The sequence below is a fragment of the Manis javanica genome, chromosome 4 (genome assembly GCF_040802235.1).
Source record: "Manis javanica isolate MJ-LG chromosome 4, MJ_LKY, whole genome shotgun sequence".
NCBI classification, from domain to species: domain Eukaryota; kingdom Metazoa; phylum Chordata; class Mammalia; order Pholidota; family Manidae; genus Manis; species Manis javanica.
The window spans coordinates 182,942,779-182,965,650 of NC_133159.1; the positions used below are offsets into that span (position 1 = coordinate 182,942,779).

Consider the following 22,872-nt stretch of genomic DNA (forward strand, 5'->3'; position numbering starts at 1 on the left):
ATGACCTGTGTCCAAACGAATTCTGCTGTGGTTCCTGGTTGGCTGGCAGAATGTGGACAGTGATGCATGGGAGTTCCTGTCCTGCCAGCAGCCCCGTGCCATCCCCGCACCCTGTCTGTAGCTCCTGTCGCCTGTGTATCTTTTCCTTATTCTGAGCCCACACCAAAAAGAGGAGGGGAGTTACAAAGCCACCTCTGCCCTGAACCCTCCACTCCCCACACACCCGTTGAAAGGGGAAGACTCGGCTCCCTGTGCGGCCCCCAGTAAGCAGCTGCTTCCCATTGCCTGTGTTGGCATTTTTCTTTTTCATGAGGGAAGAACTGTGGGAACAGTTGTAAGAAATCCAAACAGAGCAGAGACTGCATTTTCAGCAGTTTGATACATGAATTAAATATCCCCATCAGAATACCATGTTCTCTCATCACAGTGACTTTACTATGACAAGACGACAGGCTGTACCCTGTTGTGTTAGATTAGTCTGTGTGACCTACCGTAGGCAGTGGGTTAGGGGAAACTGGAGGGAGGAACTCATTCCTGTTTCCGTCATCTCCGGCAGGCTCGCCTCTGTCTAGTCAGCCCGTTTTAATTGCTGTGCAGCGACAGCTGCCACCAACGATCAAGCCCGTCACCTACACTGTCACCGCCCCTGTGACCACTTCGACCTCCCAGCAGCCCGTTGTGCAGACAGTTCACGTTGTCCACCAGATCCCAGCAGTCTCTGTCACCAGCGTAGCTGGACTGGCCCCAGCGAACACGTACACCGTGGCTGGGCAGGCAGTGGTCACTCAGGCGGCCGTGCTGGCCCCGCCCGAGGCAGAGCCACAGGAGAACGGCGACCACAGGGAGGTGAAAGGTGAGCAGTGGGGGCGGTCATGGCAGGCAGGTTTTTAAGCTCCTAGAAACCCACCGAATTTGTTCATCCTGACCCTTTCTAATGTGTGAGAAAGGTAAGAGTCTCTGAGCTATCCAGGAGTATTAGTTGGTGTCATTTCTTCTCTTTTCCTTTTTTAAATTTCAGTGAAAGTAGAGCCCATCCCGGCAGTTAGCCACGCCACGCTAGGCGCCGGCCGGATCATTCAGACGCCACAGGCCACCCCTGTCCAGACGGTCACCATAGTACAACAGGCACCTCTAGGTCAGCACCAGCTACCAATAAAAACTGTGACGCAAAATGGGACTCACGTGGTGCCAATCCCTGCCGTCCACAGCCAGGTGAACAATGGTAAGCAGTGTCCCCATGGGTAGCTGGGCGCTGGCACCAAGAGCAGAGGCCTTTTGCTCCTTTTTATGCATCACGGTCGGAGCCCAGTGTCTGGTTCTGATTGTTAATTATTTTCATCTTTGGAGGAAATGTCTGTATTTCTGAGGTGTAGGATGCCTGGTCACACTGTGGAACACTCAGGAACTGGCTGTGGACATGGGGTCCCATTGGAGGGCCTAGCTGAACAAGGATCAGGTTTCTAAATACCCAGAAAGAGAAAATACTCCTACCTTTTGTGGATACCTGGTTGTGGCTTAGAAGCAGCTTAAGGTTTTGGTGGTAGAACCTATCTTCTGAAATGTCCCCCAGGGAGCAGTGCTAGTGGAGCCTTCTGCCACCCAGCCCTCAGAGTGAAAGGTGGGAGTCCCAGCTGGCTATTAAGTCCGTTCAGGAGTTTGGGGTCCTGCTTGTTGGAGTGAGGACATTCCAGCAGTGGGCCCTCGCACAGGCACAGGAGGGTCTGCTGTCTGCACATGGGGGCCCCTGTGCAGCCCTGGCCCGAACCCAGGCCCCTGCAGGGCTTCGGGCAGTGGAGCCAGAAGCTCTCCATGCCCATTGATGGCTTAACTGTTGACCTCTGAACCCTTGCTGAGTTGTCGAGGAAGGAAGAAGACCTTTTGAGACCAGTACTTACCTCCTGTGACTCCGATTGCTACCCTGCCTCTCCCTAAACCTAATGGAAGAGTAAGGTCTGGAAACTTTTCTGGGGAAGACTAACCCCCTGAAAGGTGGTTGTTATGTAAGTAACAGCTGACACATCCCAGTCTATGCATGAATTGAGAAATTCATAGTCATGTGTCCATTTGAAATGCTTGCCAAGTGCTGTCTCTCCTAAGTAATTATGAATTGTTTGGGCTTTGTTCTCTTCCCTCTGAATAACTTTGCTGTTGCGGATGGTCTTGACATGGCAAACCTGCTGGCCTGGTGCGCAGCTGAAAGCAGGCCATGGGCAGCCTGTTTCTGGTCTCAGTCTTTCTTCCCAGTCATAAGCCGTTGGTGTAGACCAGTGATTCCCAGACGTCATGTGCCTCAGAATCACTCAAGGGTCCCCTCCCAGAGTCCCTGGTAAGCAGACCTGGCCTGAACCATACGTTTCTCACATGTTCCAAGTCATCTGAGAGCCATCCGTGCAGATTAGGGGCCTTTATGTCCACCTGTCTGTATGATGGCTTTTTAAAACTATATCGCTTTCACTTATTTAAGTTGCGTATCTAAAATTTTTCTAATAAATTTCTTAATAAATTAGGGATTAAATTTTCCACTATTGAAAATAATGATATTTTAAAGTAAAACGTTCACATCCTCCTTTGAAATGTGCTACCAGCTCTGATTCCCCCCACCCCAACTCTTGCAGTGCAGACCCCCACCCCCCACTCATTTCCTATTAATGCCGTATACTGTTCGAATGTCCTTGGCCGAGCACAATTTTTTCTCTTCAACAACAAAACATAGAAACATGAAAAATAAAATTGTGACTCTTAAGGATTGATTTATCAATTTTTATTACTATGGAATTAATCAAAACCAAACTATAATTCTTATAAAAAATTAAAGTTGTATTAAAGATGCACTTCTTAGTGTGTCAGGGCCTTAGAGAAAACCGCACAACTGTTTCTTACGCTCCGCGGTAACTTCTGCCGGCGGTAGGCGGCTCTGGACAGCCTGAGGCCTCGCACCCACACAGAGGGAAGGGCGGAAGGAATGCAAAATGCCTTCTGGCTTCAGTCATCTTTTAGCAGAAGCTCTCTATTACCTTGCCGTGTCAAGTTGGTTCGCTTCTAATTAGGTTGCAGTCTTTTACTTAGAAATCACTTGGCTCCAAAAACGATCTACTGCCTGGTCAGTAGTAATCCAGTTTCACAGCATCTGTGTTTCCAGCTGTCACTTTGTTCACTCTCCGGGAGGCTGGTGAGGTAGGAGGTGGCGGCAGGTGAGCTTTTTGGGAAAGGCCTCCTGGGTGAGCAGAGGCTCTGGGGGTGATTTTCCTTCAGGAGCTGCTTGGACGCTTCACAGCCTAGCTGTGACCTCCTTTCACTCTTGAGGAAGGGAAGACACACCTGTTGTCAAAGCTTCTGATTTAACATTAAATATTAACATTTTTCTTTTAATATTAATAATTTTCTTTTAAACTTTTTATTAGGGAAAATGTCAGACATTCTGGAAATTAACTCATAGCCGGTCTTGTTCCATTTCCTGCTCATCTCCGCACCCAGATCCAGACACGTCATTCCATCTGTTACTACTTCAGCATGCATCTCTCAAAGATAACTCACTTTTAATACATAAGCACAATATCATTATAATGGTTTTTTAAATTAACAATTTTAAGTGTGGTAAAATATCCATAAAGTTACCATTATCACGTATACAGTTCAGTGGCATTAAGTACATTCAGTGTTTTGTAACTATCACCTCTAACCAGTTCAGAAGCACTTTGGGATGCTGAAAGGAGACGTCACACCTGCTAAGCAGTTCCCCTTCCCCCACTTACCTCAGCCCCTGGTAACCACTAATCTGCTTTCTGTGTCTCTATGGACTTCCCTGTATTGGCTGTTTCCTGTAAAAGGAATTGCACTGCATGTGGCCTTGCCCATCTGGCCCCTCTCTCGTGTAGCATGAGGGGTGGAGCCTGTATCCACACAGCATCCCTTTTCTGGTGGAGCACGTCTCCCTTGTTACCCACTCCTCAAGCGAGGGTATTGGGTGGTCTCATCCTTCCAGCTGTTGGGGATAATGCTGCTGTGAAAGTTCATGCCCAGGTGTTTGTTGAAGTTACGGTTTTCATTTCTTTGGGGCATGTACATAGGAATGGAATGGCTGAGTCCTATGGCAGCTCCATGTCTAATTTACAGAGGGCTTGTGCAGTTACCCACAGTGGCCGCCTCTTGCGCTCCCACCAGGGGCGTACGAAGGCCACGTCACCCACATCCTCCCCGGCTTGCTTTCCAGTGTCTGCTCCTGGCTGTCATAGTGGGCGTGATGTGGCGACTAACTGTGGTTTTGATTTTCATCTCCCTCCTGACTAGTGATGTCGAGCATCTTTCGTGTACATTTTGGTCATTTGTGTATCATCTTCAAAGAAATCCCTATTTAACTACTTCGCCCGCTTTTTAACTGAGTTGTCGTTTTTTGTTGAGTTGTAGGTGCTCTTAATGTATTCTGGGTATCACCTCCTGATCAAATACATGGTGTGCAAATGTTTTCTCCCCCATTCAGTGGGTTTGTCTTTTCACTTTCTTTGTAGTATCTTTAATGTACAAAAATTTGTGATTTTAATGAAACCTAGTTAACCTGTTTTTCCCTTTTGTTTCTGGGCATTGGGTATCATATCTAAGAATCTATCCCCAAACCTGAGGTCATGAAGGTTAACCCCTTTTTCTTCTAAGAGTGTTGTTGTTTTAGTTCTTCTGTTTAGGTCTTTGATTCATTTTGAAATAATTTTGTATTTACTGTGAGGTAAGAGCGTAGCTTCATTCTTTAGTGTGTGGATGTCCAGTTGTCCCAGCACCATGTGTTGAAGAGACTGTTCTTTCCCCATTGAGTGGTTCATGTGAATTTTAGGATCAACCTTTCAATTTCTTCAGGAAAAGCTTTGGGGATTTGGCAGGGATTGCATTGAATCTGTAGATTGCTTGAGTAATAAAAGCATCTTAAAAATATTGTCTTCTAATCCACGAGCATGGGATGTCAGTCCATTTATTTAGGTCTTTAATTGCTTTCAACAGTATTTCAATTTTTCAGTATTTAATTTAGAAGTCTTGGTTCAATTTCTTCTGATTTTATTCTTCTCATTTTCTAAGTGGAATTCTTAATATCCTTTTTATATTGTTACTTGCTTCTGTCTAGAAATACAGGTGACTTCTGTGTGTTGGTCTTTTACCTGCAACTTGGCTGAGTTCCTTTATCGATTTTAATGGTTTGTGGTTTAGTGGGTTTCCTTAGGCAGGCTTGTCAGGATTTCCTGTCTGTAAGGACGTCATGTGCCAGCAGGGGTCGTTTTACTTCCTCACCCATTTGGGTGCCTTTGTCTCTCCTGCCTGGGCTCTGGCTAGAGGCGCAGCGGCAACAGCGAGCACCCTCGTCTTGTTCCTGACCCACGCTGGGCCAGTGTGGAGTGGGTCCTCTTCCTGGGGCTTCTGGGGCTGCTTGCACTGCTCACAAGAAGGCCAGACATGCGTCTGGCCACCCCTCAGCCTCTCCTCTCCACTGCTGGTCATAGTCAGTCTTTGCTGAGCCTCTGCAACCCTAGGCCTCTCTGCCTTAGGGGACACTGGGAGTCAAGAAAAAAAGTCAACTCACACTGCTGGCAGTGTTCTCCCGTGACCCTGAGGGAGAGTCTCCATCGTGCTCACAGGTATTGTTCCCTCTCCTCACAGACAGTGGCTCCCAGCAGTCTGGCCGGTGCCTCACTGGGATCCTGGCCAGTCTTGCCGTGTTTGTGTGTGGCCGGGCCCCTTACTGTGAAGGAGGTGGAAGGGTGTTGCGGGGTGAATGTGACAGCTGGGGATGGCTTGCACCTGAGTGCTTGCATGACATGTTCTGTGACAGCCTGATGCTCGTAGGATGCCCCAGGCCTCTTGGAGTCACCTGCAGGGTTCACGTGTAGTGAGCAGAGCACCCGCTTCCATCAGCACTGCCCTGTGCCTCCTGTGGAGTGCTCGGGACTCTGGAGGGCATGGCGGGAGAGCCCCCTGCTGGTGTGTGGCCTTAGGCAGGAGGCGCAGACTCTGCATGCCTGTGGGCCCACTCTCTCTGAGGCCGGCGCGCTGGGGGTGAGCCTGTGCACTGACCCTCGGTATTTGTGGGCTCTGTGTCTGTACATGTCATTAGCTGTTAACTGCAACTCAGTACTCGTGGGTTTCACAGTCACCCTGGGCACATGCAGAACAGCACAACATTAGAGTCAGCCAGAAGAATGTAGGCTGGGTGTCATTGCCATCCCAGCACCCACAGGCTCTTGTTCATAAAGGGACTCAGCAGCTGTTCTTCAATGAATGAAGGAGTGTCAGAGGCCCCACATTAATCAGGGTCTAGTCATGCAGCCTCTTTGTTCCCTGAGGTCATAGCCACCCTGGCATCCTGTCTAGGTCAGGGGCCTGTTCCCTCCAAGGCCAGAGGCTGACAGTTCTTGGGGTAGCTGGCCTTGGGACTCTCTCGGGCTAGTCTTGTGATTGGGAGGACATTGACCTCCAAAGCCCCCCTGGGTGGCTCCCAAAAGGATGTCCTCTCTCCTTTTCCCTATGAGTGTGAGAAGGAAAAGGTGGATGTCACCCACCACTTGGATGTTTCTCTGAGTTGGGGACAAGACAGGTCAGCCTTGGTTGCAGTATCGCTTCTTGCACTGCTCCACTAGCCAAGTAGAGTCTGCAATAGCCAGTGAGCATCCGCACACGTGGCCCTGGGAGGGGACTCAGCAGTTGAGGGGTGTCTGCAACGAGCTGTGCACCATCTCTGCACCTTCTTGGTGGTATCAAGTCTTCCAGCCCAGAAGTGTGGGCTGGTCTTCAGGCTGCTTGGATCGTGCGGCCCTGCGGTGAGTCCCCATGTGCCTTGAGCAGCCTGACTCCATTCCCATTCCCTTTCCTTTGGGTTCCCAGGGCAGCTGTTTGCCAGCCTGATGCCTCTGTTCTGGGTTCTTTGCTGTTCTTCAGCTTGGCTTCCCAGCTGTTTCCCATGTTTGGTCTGGGAGAGGCTTGGAGGAGGAATTCAGATGTGGGTGCCCCCACATGGGGTCATCAGTGAGGTTGGCAGTTCTGCCCCTGCCCCAGGGAAGTTGTTCCTGGGTCCCATAGCTGCTGGGAACTGTCCACCCAAGAGGCCAGTGTCCCCCACCTCTCTGGTCCCAAGTCAAGGCAAAGAGGGAAGGTGGAACAGAAGCAAAGTCGAGAGCAGGCACCCTAGTCCTTTGGTCCCCTCAGTCCTGTTGGCTTGTTTTCTCATTTATTTCCAAAGCCATATTCTTCCCAGAGACACCAACACTCCATTTGTTTGGGGTTTTCCTAAAAGGTCCCACAAGTGTACCCCTTGCATGCCTGAGAAGACCCACCGCTGGCTATTGCGTGCAGGGTTTTACAAGCATGTGCCTCCTGACCTAAGACAGGTCCTTCTCGGAAGAGCGAGGCCTTGGACAGCAGTACAGGCTTCTCACGAGCCAGATACAGCCAAATTAGCAGTTTGCTTCCTAGTAGCTCATGGTTTCCAGTGAGGGTTTGGCATTTTCCCTGGGAGCCTGGTGCTGAGCCGGAGCAGGTGAAGGAGATGCGAGCATGGGGCCACTGGGAGTGCTCACTCAGGGAGCCTCCTCCTTGTCTCTAGCTACGGCGGGGGCGTGGGAGAGCAGCAACCCAAAGGAGCTCACCAGCTCATGCCCATGGAGCTAGCCGACTTACTGTCGAGGGAACAGGCCCGGCCCATGTGCACACAGATAGCCAGCAAGTGGCTGCCCAGCAATGGGTTCCAGCTGGTCATCTGGGGTTGCACCCGCTCTTAGTGGCTGGGCAGCAGCTTACAGTTCATACCTGCAATGACACGGGGCTTTCCCCGGTGTTCTGTTTACATGATTATTCATCAGAACCGGCCGTGGCGCCTTCACCTCCTGCACACTCCTCATGAGGCGCCGTTAGTTCCCTCTCCCACCATGGACAAATACTCTCACTTCTCTCGGGTAAATACCCAGGAGCAGAATGGCTCGGCCACGCGGTTGATGTGTGATGCCTCCTAAGATGTTCACAGACGGTTTTCCCAGGTGGTGGTGCTGGTGTCCATTCCCGTCAGCTGAAAATGAGAGTCCCAGTTGTGCCACACATAGTGTGGTCAGTTTTGGTTTAAATTTGCATTTTCCTAATGATTTCTCATGTTAATGATCTTTTTGTGTGCTTGACATCTGAATATCTTCTTGGGTGAAATGTTTGTTCAAATCTTTTGCCTTTTCAAAAATTGAGTTGTTTCCTTTTTACTGAGTTACGACATTCTATTTAAGCTAGACACAAGTCCTCGTCAGATGTAACTGGGACTTTGGGATGGTGCTGCGTGTTGGAACGGGTGGAGGGGCAGTCCTGGCATTGTGCTGTACTGGGGCTCCTCTTCAGGTGGACTCAGTGTGCACCTCAGGACTGCATGTTTTATTTCATTTGCACATCTTCCCTCATCTCTTCACTTAGCTTCGAGTTCCATTTCCTGAGAGGAGATTCTGCTGTCCTCCTGTGTCAGCTGACACAGTGTGTTACAATATGTAGAGTCACAAAGCTTGGGTTACTCCTTATGCTTAAAGCCCTTACACAGCATGCAGGGCAAACCTATCTGTTGAGTCCCACCAGCAACAGCATAAACATCTAATTCAATGACACCACTGGGCAGAGGAGGGGTGGGGGAGGCGGCATCTGAGTGTCAGACCACTAGCACTCAGGCACTTTGGGCCCATTCTAGGCTTTTTTGTGCACACATGTGTTTCTCTGTAGGTAAGACCCCCATCTGGCTATCTACTGCCTTGGTCTTAAACCTCTCTTGGGCACAAGGGGATGAGGTGGGAGGGCAGAGGTCTCCCTGAACAAGATGCTGTTTTTCTGGGTCCTGTGAGAACTTCCCACCCGATCCTGCCTTCTCACCTTGAGAAAGTGGGACTGTCGTATATGTGGGACAAGCCTCCTGTTGTTCCTCTCCTGGGGTTTGCCTGCTTGTGTAGAGCCTGAGGCAGGTGAGGACAGGAGTAGGGAGGCCTTGGGCCCAGCTGTGGGGTGTGTCCCACACTGGCCTGCAAGGAGGGAGGGTCGCTCAGTGATGAAGACCTGGGTGGGGATCTGGGGGCCAAAAAGATGCCGGGAAGCCAGTCCAGGGGCTCATGGGCACACATCTGCCTGTAAACTCTAGATTTGTGGAACTCAGATGGGGGTTAACTGGCCCAGACACAGGACTTTGCCTGTTAGCCTGAGCCCCATGCCCCTACTTGGGATGAGCTGATCCAGGAGTTGAGTGTGGAGGGGGCTCCAGGGGACCTCTGTGGGAAGAAACTGGCAGCAACAAAGCCATCTGCTGCCTGTTCCGCCTTGGCCCTGCCCGGAGCCTCCACCTCCCCAGGGCTCTGTCGGGTAACGCACTATTTGAAGTGATGAGAAGGGTGCCAGGTGTCACTAAAATAACCATACAGGCATTCACTGCAGGGTTTCTGCTCCAGGGGCCTGGCCGTGCCACATCACACAGAGAAACTGGCCATCTGGGCAGTGCCTGGAGCCAGTGGGTGCCTGGGGACCCAACAGGATGAGGGATTGCCTAAGGGTGCAGGTCTGACTCGCTGTCTTTTTGCAGCAGTGGCGAGTCCTCTGCACATGCTGGCCACGCACGCATCTGCATCGGCCTCCCTGCCCACAAAGCGCCAGAATGGTGACCAGTCGGAGCAGCCGGAGGTAAAGCGGGTCAAGACTGAAGACAGCGAGAGCATTGTCATTGCCCTGAGCGTGGACACGCCAACACCAGCCGTGAGGGAGAAGGGCGCCCAAAACTAGCGACGGGGCGTTCTTCCACTTCGGTGCCACCTCTTCTGGTGCCAGAAGGAGACACTGCCTCCCACCGACGCTTGGAGCGCATTCTCTCGGTGGGTAGAGGGCCCTGCGGTTGGACTTCACCTCAGCACTGAAAACACAAACCCAGGTGGCCTTAAAACTCCTTAATTTAAAGACAGAAGTCACACCTAAACAGAACCACACACACCAAAACCTGGTTCCAGCCGTGTCTCCCTGCGCTCAGCTTTTAACTCTCAGTAAGACTCACCGCCTCCTTGAGGGGACCTGCAGGAGCCGCCCCACCACCCTTGGGGACCCTTGGGGCTGGTGCTGGCAGACAAGACAGTATTCTGTTGTTCACACATGGAATTAGAATATTTTGAGATGTACTCTCTTTCTTTACAGAATAATGGGGTCTTTGGCATTTCAGATCACTCCATTTCTACTTTGGAAGCCGTGGAGTACACAGGGCCCTTCATGTGGATCTCACCTGGGAAAAGAAACAGTGGAGTTTGGTTTGTCCTGTTGCTCGTTTCCAGCCGACAGAATGGTTTGCTTTTGTCCTGGTACAGTTGAGGTGGAGCTACTTGATGACATCCACAGATTTTCTGTTAGAGAAGCTGCCTGATGAATTTTAACCCACCTCCTTTTCAGCGTGCAGGACAGACGGACGCTGCATGTTCCCTGAGGAAAGACCTCTGGACACAGAGCTGCACTCGCTGCTCCCCTTTCTTGGTACTTGTGTTTGTTCTTTGTGTTGACTCTGTCCCAGCATAATTTTCCACTCGAAGTAAAACGAGTCTCCTAAGTATTGTGTATGTTTAAAACGACACAACTAAGTACTACTACCTTTGGAAACAAGCTTCTGTCTTTCCCACACACCCTTTCAAACAAACATCGCACGTTTCTCTTTTGCGTGTGTGCTACTTCAGGTGCGGAGCCCGTGGCTGCCGTAGGCATCATCCCACCAGTGGCCCGCCGGGCTGGTGAGAACCGCTACGGGGCCGGAGTGGAAGCCGCCGGGAGACACACAGGCCTTGGAGGCAAGCACCCTGCGGGGCTAAGCCTGTTAACCTCCGGGTCCTTTCTGACCTGTAATAGGAGATTCCCCTCCACCTTTCAGAGCGGAATCCGGTCCTCAGGCTGACTGCTCTCCTGCAGAAAATGAAAGCGAGAGGCCAGGAAACAGGTGAGAGCTCGCGAAGCCGCAGGCCCTGCACAGGCCCAGCCCCGCTCCTCCGGCGGCAAGCCACTCGCCTTTCCAGAGGGTTCCAGGGGGTCAGGGCCAAGCAGCCATGCAAACAGGAGGGCTTTGGCTTTGTGTGAGTTTTTAAATGTCATCATCATAACGTTATTTATTTAAATGTAGTTATTTTGGTATTTAATTTTTTTTTTTAAGAGAGGAAAAAAAACCTGTATTTTCCTGGTGGAATGAAATGGCTCAGAATGGTATATTTAGGCAATTTCAAAACATTTATTATTTACCTGAAGACCAAATATGATAAATCTGTTCAAAGTATTGTGTGTCAATCCTCAGTATGGAGCTGTCACAATGTTACTGCAGATGATGCATATTAAAAATTATGAAATTACTGCACACTAGCTGGATTTATAACAGCCATTTAAAAAATAAAAACAAAACTATCATGTGAATGAGACCACGTGTGTGACAGTAGCAAAATCTAATGTGCACACTGAAGCATGGCTGGATCAGAGCACCTCGTGGCAGCCATCTGCCTCTTCCAGGCACTGTGCAGAGACCTGGGAATGTATGGGTTTGTCTTTTCACTCAGAAGGTTTGCAACTTGCAGAATAATTGGGATTGCATTGTTTCTTGAGTGTGGGGTCAGGTCCCTCTCGAGTCAAGGTGCCTGCAGCTCCTGGACCATGAGCTCTGAGGAGATGAGTGGACGAGCCCAGCCTGGGGAGGTCAGCTCAGGAGGCACTAGGCAAATGCACTGTGTGTCCTGGAGATGCATCTGCACAGCAGCACACCTGTCGCTGTCTGGAAAGACTTGGTGGACTTTTCCCTCTGCTGGCTCAGCCTGTCAACTGGTTATTTCTGAGCCTGTGGGTCTGGAGGGGTTTTGCTGGGATTATAGATAAGAAAAAGGCCTAGTTCTCAAATCTGAAAGAAGAGAAGGTAAGTCTTTTGCTGTAGGACAGCTGGAGTGTGCCTTTTTCAGAGGTGTGAGCATTGTTTGCTTCTCATTCTTGCCGCCTTATTCAGTTGGCTTGTTGATTGGTACATAGAAATTAAGAATATCAAGGAGAGGGCAGAAAAAAAAACCCTGGATTAGCAAACTACCATATCCTAGGCACTTTGAAAGTTTTTAAAATTTAACTCTGGATCCCCAAGAGCTCATAACACACCCAGGGTCACTGAGCTGTGTCCTTCATGTCCTACTCAATGCCTGGTGCTATGTCAACAGACAAGTTGCGCTGAACTCCCTCCCAACTGTCCGCTGGCGGTTCCTAAGGGACTTAATTCCGGAAGTCTCTGCTTTGACCTTTGCCAAACCTCTGAGCTCCCTGAGGGACAAGAAACTTCATTTCAGCAGCTTTGCCCTGAACCAAACAAAAATACAAAAGGAAAACTAACATACGATCCATGTGATGTGGTGCATTCCAGGGTGTCTGTGCATGGTTTTTGGATTGACTGTCCTCTCGCGTCGGTAGAGTCCCCATGTGAATTGTTGAGCTCCTTAAATACACCACGCCTCGCATCTTTGTCTTCTGTTAAAACAACAGAGTAGACGGGAGCCGTGGTTAAAAGGGGCTTGGGGTTTCTATGCTGTGTGACACAAGAAGATAGTGACAATCTTCAAGTCGTAACCTCCACTGTTCTAGAAAGTATAGTGATAATTTGTGTGCAAAGATCTGAAATTTTAAAAAGTACCAAGTTCCTGAAATTCAATAAAATATTTTTATTAATTTTAATTGGATACTGAGTATTATTGTCATTTCAATAGATGAACAGAAGAGAGCGTTTCTTTTTTGCTTCATGCTCTTTTCTGAGGCTGGGGCACAGACAGCAGCTGGGAAGGCACTGTTGCTGGAAGGGGCACCGTGTCTGCACAGGATAGAGTGTGGGGGTCACGGCGGGTAACAGACCTGCTGCTTGTCATCCATGACAGTGGAGTGTGAGAACTGACTTTGAGGTTCCTCTGCAGACTTACCTCTCAACCATTCAGCAGATGAGGTATGTCCTCACAGGGGATGAAGATCTCATCACATAGGTGCTTTTGCTGTTCAGGTCCCTGCACCGCAGCACCTTGATCGTCCAGCTACTAGAGTCTGTGTTTCAGACTGTGGTATCCTGAAGCTTGCTGAGTGAGCACTTCAGTACCAGCCTGATGGAGGAAGCTCCTTGGGAGCTGAGACGGAAGCTTAGTGTTCAAGGAGAATCCCCGGGTTGGGGGTAGCTCGTTCCCCACAGTGATGCTGTGACTGAAGACAATTTGTACTAGCATAACAGGAACTCCTCATCTACTAAGAGACTTTCTTAACAAAAGGAAGCTCATAATTGGCTTTTTCAGATCTGTTGTCCATGTTTTATTAATAGATACTTTAAAAATGCATTATGGTCTTAACTACCTCCCTTGCTCAGGAAAATCCACTCTGGTAATTCATTAAGCTTACCTTGTTGAGGCTAAGCCGAGTCAAAGAAGAGGTGACAGCTCTTCCAGAGGATAACCTATCTTTTTCCTAGAAAAAGAGGCATTAGAGAGAGGAGGCCTTCAGGTATGGGAAACTCTTCAGCTCTGGTAAGGTCTTCCGTGCAGCAAAAGCGCTGGTGATTATTGTAGAAAGGCCTACACATAAGGCCACATTGCATGATGACAGAGGGGCACATCATGAGCCTGTGTGCATCACCGCAGAGTAAGTTCAGGCCTGAATGGGGGGCGGAACCCCATGGTGTACAGTGGTTTCTGGTGCCGTGCGCTGGCCAGCACTCACTGGAGGCCTCTGAAGAGTGCTGCACCAGGTCAGCACACCTGTTGTTGCTCCCGTGTGTGTCCACAGCAACTCAAAGTTAGATTTTAACAAGGGTCTCGGGACCCCTGGTGACCAGATGTGTGCACAAATGTCCTCGTTACGCAGTGTCCCCCGCAAGGCCCCAGTGGTGAGCAAGCTCTGCCCTGGGCCTCCCAGGGGTCGCAGCTGGCAGCTGGCGGCAGAACAAAGCACCTCTCCTAGTCCTCTGAAGAAGAAGTGTGAGCAGACTGGGCAGGAGGATTAAAACTGGAGGAACGATTATGGTGACGTGTCTTTCCACATTTTGTTTGCTCTCGTCTCTCCTGGCTTAGACTCCAGAACCTACAATCAGAGCAGCACATTAGAAATGGACATCAGAACACTCAACGCCCCTCCCCTCGTTCCAGCCAGAGGACTGAGGAAGGCGGCCCCTGTGGGACAGACAGTGGGGGAAATTGTGAAGCTGGTGACACTGAGAACAGGGAGAAAACCCTTTACTCCAAGAGGAGGATCGGGAAACATCCAAAGGGGTGGTGGGGGAGGGGGAGAATCCCGTTCCCCTTCCCTGTTTCTCACCACTCTGGCCCTACCTGAACCCAGTCATAGAGAGTGGGAAACATCACAGGAAGGCAAAAAGCAGCTTTTTAGCCAGAGGACCAGGTAAAGGGGTGCCTGGGAGACAGGCAGTGTGGAGGAGGTCAAGGCAAAGAGGAAGGCAGAGGAAGATAGCATAAAGCTGTGTGTCACATCCTGGGTTCACCCTGAATGCCTGGAACTGATCTGGGGAAGCAGAGACCTTATGAACTGAACCGCCATGCAGACTGGCCCTTGGTGTGGTGCACACAGGTGGAGATCTAATAGCACAAACTTGGAGAACAACTGCCACCAGCACCACGGCCCACAGAGGTGGGAGAGCACGTGCAGTCTGAACCTAGCCAGATTTGCCTGCTTAAAAAAAAAAAACTAGAGGATTTTAATAGGACTCAAGAGTCTTTTGCAGAATGTCCAGAATACAATCTAAAATTATGCAATATACAAAGAGCCAGGAAAATCTTAAGAAAATTAACACACCAACTTGAACATGTTGGAATAATCAGAAAATGGAAGAGCTTTTTACAACGATACTCTGTGAAACAAGGGCAAGTGCTCTTGAAATGAACCAAAAGTTATACAGTTTAAAAATAACTGGAATGGAAAGTTAAATGGATGCACAGAAACACTTTAGGAAATAGAGACCGAGCCTTGTGGGACGATACAACAAGACCTAATGTGTTAATGGATTCCCAGCAAGAGGAGAGACATTAGTGGGAAGAAATTTGTTCAAGAAATAATGGTTGATAATATCCCAAGTTTAGCAAAAGACATACATTTAAAGAGTCAGAGAATTCAGGGAACTCCAAATAGAAAAACATGTCAAGATACACCACTGACTGCTGACATGAGGGTTCATTATCTTCAAAGCAGCCAACGAAAAGTGATGGCCGGCATATAGACTAACAGCAGTTTGATTTCTTGTCAGAAATCAGAGGCTAAATGACTAGAAAAGTTTTGAAGACAAAGCAATTCAATCTAGAATCGAAGGTTTGTAAGGTCTCTGTGTACACTGTCCACTGTAATCACCAGGGCGGTCGCCAGTAATGCCTGACAAGATGAAGTGCAGACCCAAAAGGTACAGTGGAATGCTGCAAGTGTTTCAAGTAATGCCAAAGGGGAGGGGGGAGGAAACAAGCAAATAACAATGACATAGTAGAACCTCAATAATTACATTAAATACAAACAGTCTAAACATACCAATTAGAAGATACTGTCAGATTGGCTCAGAAAAATAAGACCCAGCTTGCTTTAGTGATACAGGCAGGTCAACGGCAAAAGGATTGAGGAGCCAGAGCGAACACACTGAGAGGTGGTGTGGCTGTGATGCCGAAGCAGACTTACGAAGATGACCAGGCATGAGGAAGGGCACCGTGTAATGGCTGTATAATGATAAGGCTCAGCCCCCCCCCCCCCAGACAGGTGAGTCCTAAGGGTTCCAACACCTGTTGCAACAGAGCCTCAAAGTAAATTCATCCCCATAGTATAGGCCATGAGCCGCCACTATGTCCTAACCAGCAGACAGCTGAACACCCTGAAAAACCAGTTCTTTTTGGATCTGTAGGAGGTGAGGGCACAGGGCAAACCTCTTCCCCCAAACAAGGGACAAACTAGTGAGTACGGGGAGTCAGGGTGCAGAGCAGAGCCACAGGAGCAGAAAGCACAGAACCAGTGCCCAGCTGGGAGACCTGAACCAGCAACAGCTGGGGGCCCGTGCAGACAAGTCCGAGAGTGTTGAATCTGCTTAGGGGTCCCTACACGTCTGCGAGTTTTATTTCCAGGGATTCAAGTACTTCCTCATGGGAAATACTAGAGGAAAAGCAGAGGTGGGGAAAGCAACTGCTGAAATGGGCCAGAGCCCCATTCTTCCTAACCAGGGCCTCGCCTTCTGGGGACTTTGAGTCGCGCCGCCCTGGGGAAGGGAACTGCCCAGCGCCAGCTCCCTCTAGCCATCCTGTTCCCCCGAGCAAGGAGGAGGAGACCGGAGAAGCACCTGAGAGGCCAGAGTGCAGACGCACGGTGCACAGACCCGTGCCCGCACCTTGTGGCCTGTCACAGCAGCTCCTTACCCCGTGTGTCACGTCCGGCTGTCAGGACGGTACACGGCATGAGTAAAAGTAAACGGCTGAGAGAGCACCTTCAGACCAGACGTGGCAGGGCTGTTGGGATCGGACGGGTCTAAAGCAACTGTGCTTGCGTGCTCGCGGCTCTCACAGACACAGGAGCAAGCAAACTGGGCAATTTGAGCAGAGAGATGGAATCCTAACAAAGGACTAAAAAATGTGAGCAATTAAACCCCAACAAACAAAGAATGTCTTTGATGGGCTTCGGGAGGACACAGCTGAGGACAGTATCTGCATTTTGGATATGTCAGCAGAAATCCCCAGAATAAGAAGAAAAGAGAATAAAGCCTGCAAAATAGGCAGAATGTCCAGGAACTGTGGGACAGGTACATCAGGAATAACAGATGTGTCATGGGAAGGAGAAGAGAACAACCCAAGAAACATTTGAAACAATGACAGAATTCCCCTGAATTAATGTCAGACACTAAAGGAGAGATCCAGGAACCCCTGAGAACACCAAGCGGGATAAATGGATAAACAGCAAAAAAACCTCTATGCCTAGGCATACTGTTTGCAAGCAAAGAGCAAGGGCAACAAGTAGACAGCTAACAAATATGGTAGATTTAATCCAACTATAGCAATAATCACTTGGAACAGCAGTGGTTTGAATGTACCAACTAAAAGATTGTGAGAGTGAATTAAAAAACAAGACCCAATATGTTGTCTACAAGAAACCCACTTTAAATATAAGGACACAGACACATGAAAAGTAAATCGCTGGAGAAAAAAATACCATACTAACAACTAACCAAAAGGAAATACGAGTAGTGACATTATTTTCAGACAGAGCAGACTTCAAGTCAAGGAAATTGACTTTGGGCAAAGAAGAGCATACAGGGAACCATCCTCTAAGATGACATAACAGAATAAATGGAGCAAAACCCGATAGAAACACACACTACATTAGCCGCTCAACAGCATTCCCCAGGTAACTGGCAAGCCAAGTAGAAAGCAAGGGTGTAATGGCAGTGACCACAATCAGCTTGACCCAGTGTCCACCAGGGAGTGCCCACCTAGCAGAAAGCCCATGGACCCAAGTACACAAGCAGTGTTTGCCAGTGCAGACCAAAGTCTACAAGATTGAAGGAATTAAAATGTTCTCTGACAATTAGAGAATTGAACTAAAAATAAGATTTTTTTAAATTCTCAAATGTTTGGAAATAACATTTTAAAATAACTCACATGTAAAGGGTAATTAGAAAATAATTGTAACAGAATGGAAATGAAAATATATCAAAAGCTAAAATAGTGTTTATAGGGAATTTAAAGCAATTCATGCTTATATTAGAAAAGCCCTAAAATGAGTTATCGGAGTTTCTACCTTAAACAAGAATAAATGCATAGCAAATGGTTAAAAAAATTGAAAAAAAATGAGGGGAAAAAATGATCAATGAAATCAAAGCTGATTCTTAAAGAAACAATAGTAGTCAGAATGACCAAGGAAAATGAGAGGCACAAATGCCCACCATCGGGAATGAAAGGAGGGCGTCTTGACAGGTTCTGCTCTTACAACCATGTATGGAGGGTCTCCCACCCTATGTCCATGGGGACCCTGAAAACACCAACACTGAACAGACGAGATGGACATAGGCTCATGGCCTGAGGAGAGGGGTTCTGGGAGGCAGGTTCTGTGGTGTTCGAGTTGGGGGGGGAGCGCTTACTCCCACTGGAGGATATGATGGTCTTAATGACCCCACAAGCCCAGGTGGGGATGGAAACACCTCCTGGGGACCAGCAGGAACAACACCTTGTCTCATGAATGGAGCCTCCCCCACGGGAGAAGCCTGTTGTAGTTGGGCCCTCCAGGCCATGTGGTGTCAGACCTTAACTTCAGACCTCTGCCACGCCCACACCGATTAAAAAAATAAAGGAATCCTATGAGAAACTCTATGCTCATACACTTGACAACTTCAGTGGAATAATAATTCCTTGAAATACACAAGCTACCAAAATTTACCAAAGAAGAAACTGTTTATTAAAAGAAATTGAATTTGTACTTGAAACCCTTCCAAAATAGAAAACTTCAGGAGTGATGTCCTGGAAGATGGCAGAGAGAGTAGGAAGCTCCTGAACTGGCCCCCACCAAACCAGCTACTGGGCTTCAAAGAACTGTCTGAGTAAGCTCTTCTTACTGTGGAGTCTCCGCAGACACTCGTGACATCCAGGCAAGTGCTTGGATAGAGGCTGGCAAGTTCCAGTAAATTTTGGCATTTCATGTAGTAGCTGCTACCCCTCACCATCCAGCCCTCTGGCAGGCAGCCACAGGGACAGCTTCCCACATTCCTGGTACAACTTGCTGAAGCTAGGTAGGACAATAAGGATTCTTTCCTCCAAAAATTGGAGTTGGCATGTTTTAATCTATCTGGTGGTTCACTGAGGCTGATTCAAGAAGCTGGTCATTATTTCAACCCCCACAGCCCTAGCAACGTCCCTGGTACTGGGCCAAAGAGATTTAAAAGGGTAAAATAACCTTAAAAAAAAAAAAAAAAACCTTCCTGGATCTAGGAACTTAAGGAAATCAGACAAAAACATTAAAAGAACACAAGCTAAAGGAATAGACTTCAAGGACCACCTGTGACAAGAAATAGAGTCTTTGCAAAAATAGTTGGGAAAAGCCACTGAACAAATGGACTACAGCCCTTCAAGCGGTAAGAGCAGTTGATGAGGAGGGGACAGAATCTGACTTCCAGAGCTACCATGCTCCAATACTCAGCACGTCCAGTTGTCAACAAAAATTATAGAACATAGAAAGGAACAGGAAACTATGGGCCACTCAAAAAAATCTGACAGACCATCTGAGAGAAAGTGAAGAAACTGAGCTTAACATTAAATTAATTGTTTTAAATATGCTCAGAGAGTTGATGGAAACCATGGACAAAGAGCAAAAAGGAATCAGAACAGTGTCTGAACAAACAGGGAAATAAAAGGAGAGAAAGGAATTATGAAAAGGAGCCAGATAATTTCTGGAACTGAAAGGTACAGTAGCAGAAATAAAAAAAACTCATTATAGGGGTTCAACAGCAGATTTGAGCAAGCATCGAAAAGAATCAGTGAGCTTAAAGATAGCGTGCTTTAAATGGCTCAGTCTGATCATCGGGAAGAGTGAAAAGTGAACACAGCTTGGGTAAGGAGCCCATGAGGCACCATCCACACAGAGCAGGAAAGAGAATGGGGTGGACATGAGTCTACACATCTAAGAAGCTCCATAAAATCTGAGCAGGAAAAATGCAGTCCACGATGTACATCAGGCTCCGTAGTATAAAGACAAAGCATTTAAGATGAACAAGATTAGGAGCACCTGCTTTCACCACTGCTATTCCACACTGTACTGGACTTCTGGCTAGAGAAACTAGGCAAGAAAAAGATCAGTTGTATTTCTGTATGCCAGTAATGAGCAATCCAAGAGGAAATTAAGAAAACAATTCCATTTAGCAGAGCATCCAAAGGAATAAAATCCCTAGAAATAATTTAACCCAGGAGGTTGGATGTGTAGACTCAAAAATCTCAAACCATTGCTGACATAGAGACCTAAATAAATAGACATTCTCTGTTCACAGGTAGAAGAATTAATAGTTAGATTACCCATTAGTATTTTTTCTATGTCATGAGTGATCTTTATAGCTTTGTTGAGGCATCATTGATTTAAAATACAAAGCATATCACTTGATGAATTTTGACATTTGTTTCCACCCATGAAACCATCAGCAGAGTCAAGATAATGAACATATCCAGTACCTCCAAAATTCCCTGTGCCCCTCTGTAATCTCTCCTTACCACACCTCCCACCACCGCCAATCATCTGCTTTCTGGAACTATATAGATTGATAAGTATTTTCCAGATACCCGTTAGTATTTTATTGTAGATCAGTATTTCCCAAAAAATCCTACAGATTCAGTACAATTCCTATCAGAATTCCAATATTGTGTTACAGAAACAGGAAAGCCAATCCACAAATACATGAGGAAATATAAGGAGCCCTATAAGGTTAGAACAATGTTAAAAAAGAAAAAAAATTTTAATTGAAGACTCATACTTCCCAATTTCAAAGCTTCCTAAAAAGCTAGAATAATCAAAATAGTGTGGTTTTGGCATAAGGATGGATGTAAATGCCAGTGGGACGGAATTCATAGTCCAGAAATAAACACAAACACCTAGGGCCGATCGATTTTCAGCAAGAGAGTGTCAGGACCGTTCTGTGGACAAAGAATAGTCTCATCAACTAATAACCAACATGCAAAAGAATTCAGCTGGAATCTTCATTTCATATAAAAATCTTAATTCAAAATTAATTGACCTAAATATAAGAGCTAATAAAACTATAAAACAATTAGAAGTAAACATAAGGGTAAATGTCATGACCTTGGACTTGGCCATGGGTTCTTAGGGTTAACACTGTAAGTATAAGCAACAAAAGAAAAAAATACAATTGAGCTTCATAACAAAAATTCTGCAAGGGATATCAAGAACAGGAAAAGACAGCTTATGGAGTAGGAGAAGACACTGGGAAATCCTGTGTCTGTTAAGGGTACAGTGTCTGGAACACACTGAAGCACTTTTACAGGGCAGCGGTGAGACAGCCTGATAGAAAACTGCTAGTGCAGTTGTGACACAGCCTTCAACACAGATGGACCTTGAAGACATACTAAGCGAACAAGCCAGACACAAATGCAGCACCTGGAGTGAAAATCACAGAGACCAATAAATGAAACAGGTTACAAGGGCTGCAGGGAGGGAGAAGTGGGCAATTTCTGTTTAATGGGCACAGCGTGACATACGGGCTGATGAAAAGTTCTGAGACGACTGTGATGGCTGCACACCATGGGAATGTACTTAATGTGACTGAACTGTGCATAAAAATCATTAAAATGGTTAAGCTTATGTTCTACAACAATAAAAATTGTTGCAAAGGACTTGAATACACATTTCTCCAAATAAGATGAGCAAATAGCCAAGAAAAATGAAAAATTGTTAAAAACATTGGTTAATTAAGGAAATGCAGACCAAAAGCAAGTGGGATACCACTTCACACCCCCTAGGGTGGCTTTATTGCAAAAAAGTGGAAGATATCAAGTGTGAGTGAATGTGGAGAAACAGGAATCCTCATGCACTATATAGGGATGGAAAATGGGGAAACTACTAGAGAACAGCTGGTGGCTCCTCAAGAAGTGAGTTACCTGGTGACCCAGCAACCCCAAGCCTCAGTCCCTTCTCAAGAGGAATGAAGGCTCATCCACACGGACTTTACAGGATTTCACAGCAATGCGTGCATGACAACCAAATGGTGGAAACAACTCAAACGCCCAGCAGTAGATGATTGGATGATTACAGATGGTCCACACCACGGTGGAATATTAGTGAGCTGTTTAAAGAAATGGGGTTCTGACACAGGCTACACTTGGATGAACCTTGAAACATCATGTAAGTGAAAGAGGCCAGTGCCAAAAGGCCACCTAATGTATAGTTAGTTTTATGTCATGTATGACAAGTAGGAATATCTGTAGACAGACAGACTAGTGCTACCAGATGTGGAGGTGGGGAGTAATTTAATGGCATGAGATACTTTTTGGAGGTGAAGTTATGAAACTACAGGTGGTTAGCTGCCTGATACTGGGAGTGCATTAAATGCCACTGATTCGTACACTATTGTGGTTAAAAGTACACTATGTGAATTTCACCTCCACAAAAATAAAGAATACTTAAGGACCTGGATGGTGTCACTAGCAAATTCTACCCAACATGGAACAGAAAAGCGTCTTCCAAGAATTTAGGAGCGGCCGTAAGAATTCAATGACAGGATTAAAGATGGCGTGAGAGGTTAGACAGAGGCCTTGTCCCAAAACCACATATAATATGAAAATATAATTAATACAACCAATCCTGAAAGAGCAGCAGGAAAGAAGGATACACCAGACTACACACACCTGAAGAACAGACAGACCTCAAAGAACAGGGTAATGTACCAAAGCCGTAATCCAGTGGGACCCAAGCCCGTACCCGACCCCAGCTCAATGGCGGGAGGAAGAGAAACAGAGCAGAGAGGGGGTACAGGCCTGGGACTGCTGAACACCTAGCCTTGGTGCTTTGGGAGCATGAACCTACATTGCATGGTGGTTACTGGGACTGGAAAGCTAAGACAGGCAGAATAACTGGAGAGACAAATTCCAGCTGCTTGTGGAAAACGGATCCACATCTGGCCGCTGTGGGACAAAAGAAAGGCGGGCAGTCTGAGAGGCTTCCTAACAGCGAGAGGGCTGCTAAAGGGGCAAGGCTTCCACAGAGCTTGCCGCTCAAAAGAAAGGACAGGTGCGCCAAACTGCCCGGGTGCACTCTGCCCAGCAGGTGGGGGGACTTACAGGACCTCCGGGCGCTCCATCCCCCTGGCTGCCAGCTCAGTTCCAAGACCCCCCCACCGATACGCACCCT

At 47.6% G+C, this 22,872-nt stretch overlaps 1 protein-coding gene across 7 annotated transcripts in view; it reads left to right on the plus strand.

Moving 5' to 3' along the window:
• The window catches only part of FOXK2 (forkhead box K2), an 83,552-nt gene extending 70,856 nt beyond the window's left edge, over positions 1-12,696 (plus strand). For 2 of the 7 annotated variants that reach the window (XM_073236171.1, XM_036997549.2), the window contains 3 exons: positions 557-853; positions 1,019-1,222; positions 9,563-12,696. In XM_073236171.1, coding sequence (XP_073092272.1) covers positions 557-853; positions 1,019-1,222; positions 9,563-9,759 — 698 coding nt within the window. In that variant the 3' untranslated portion in view covers positions 9,760-12,696. The remainder of the gene's footprint in view (positions 1-556; positions 854-1,018; positions 1,223-9,562) is intronic. The other 5 variants (XR_012130987.1, XR_012130985.1, XR_005055675.2 and 2 more) reach the window with 5 other exon arrangements.
• The last annotated feature ends 10,176 nt before the right edge of the window (positions 12,697-22,872 follow it).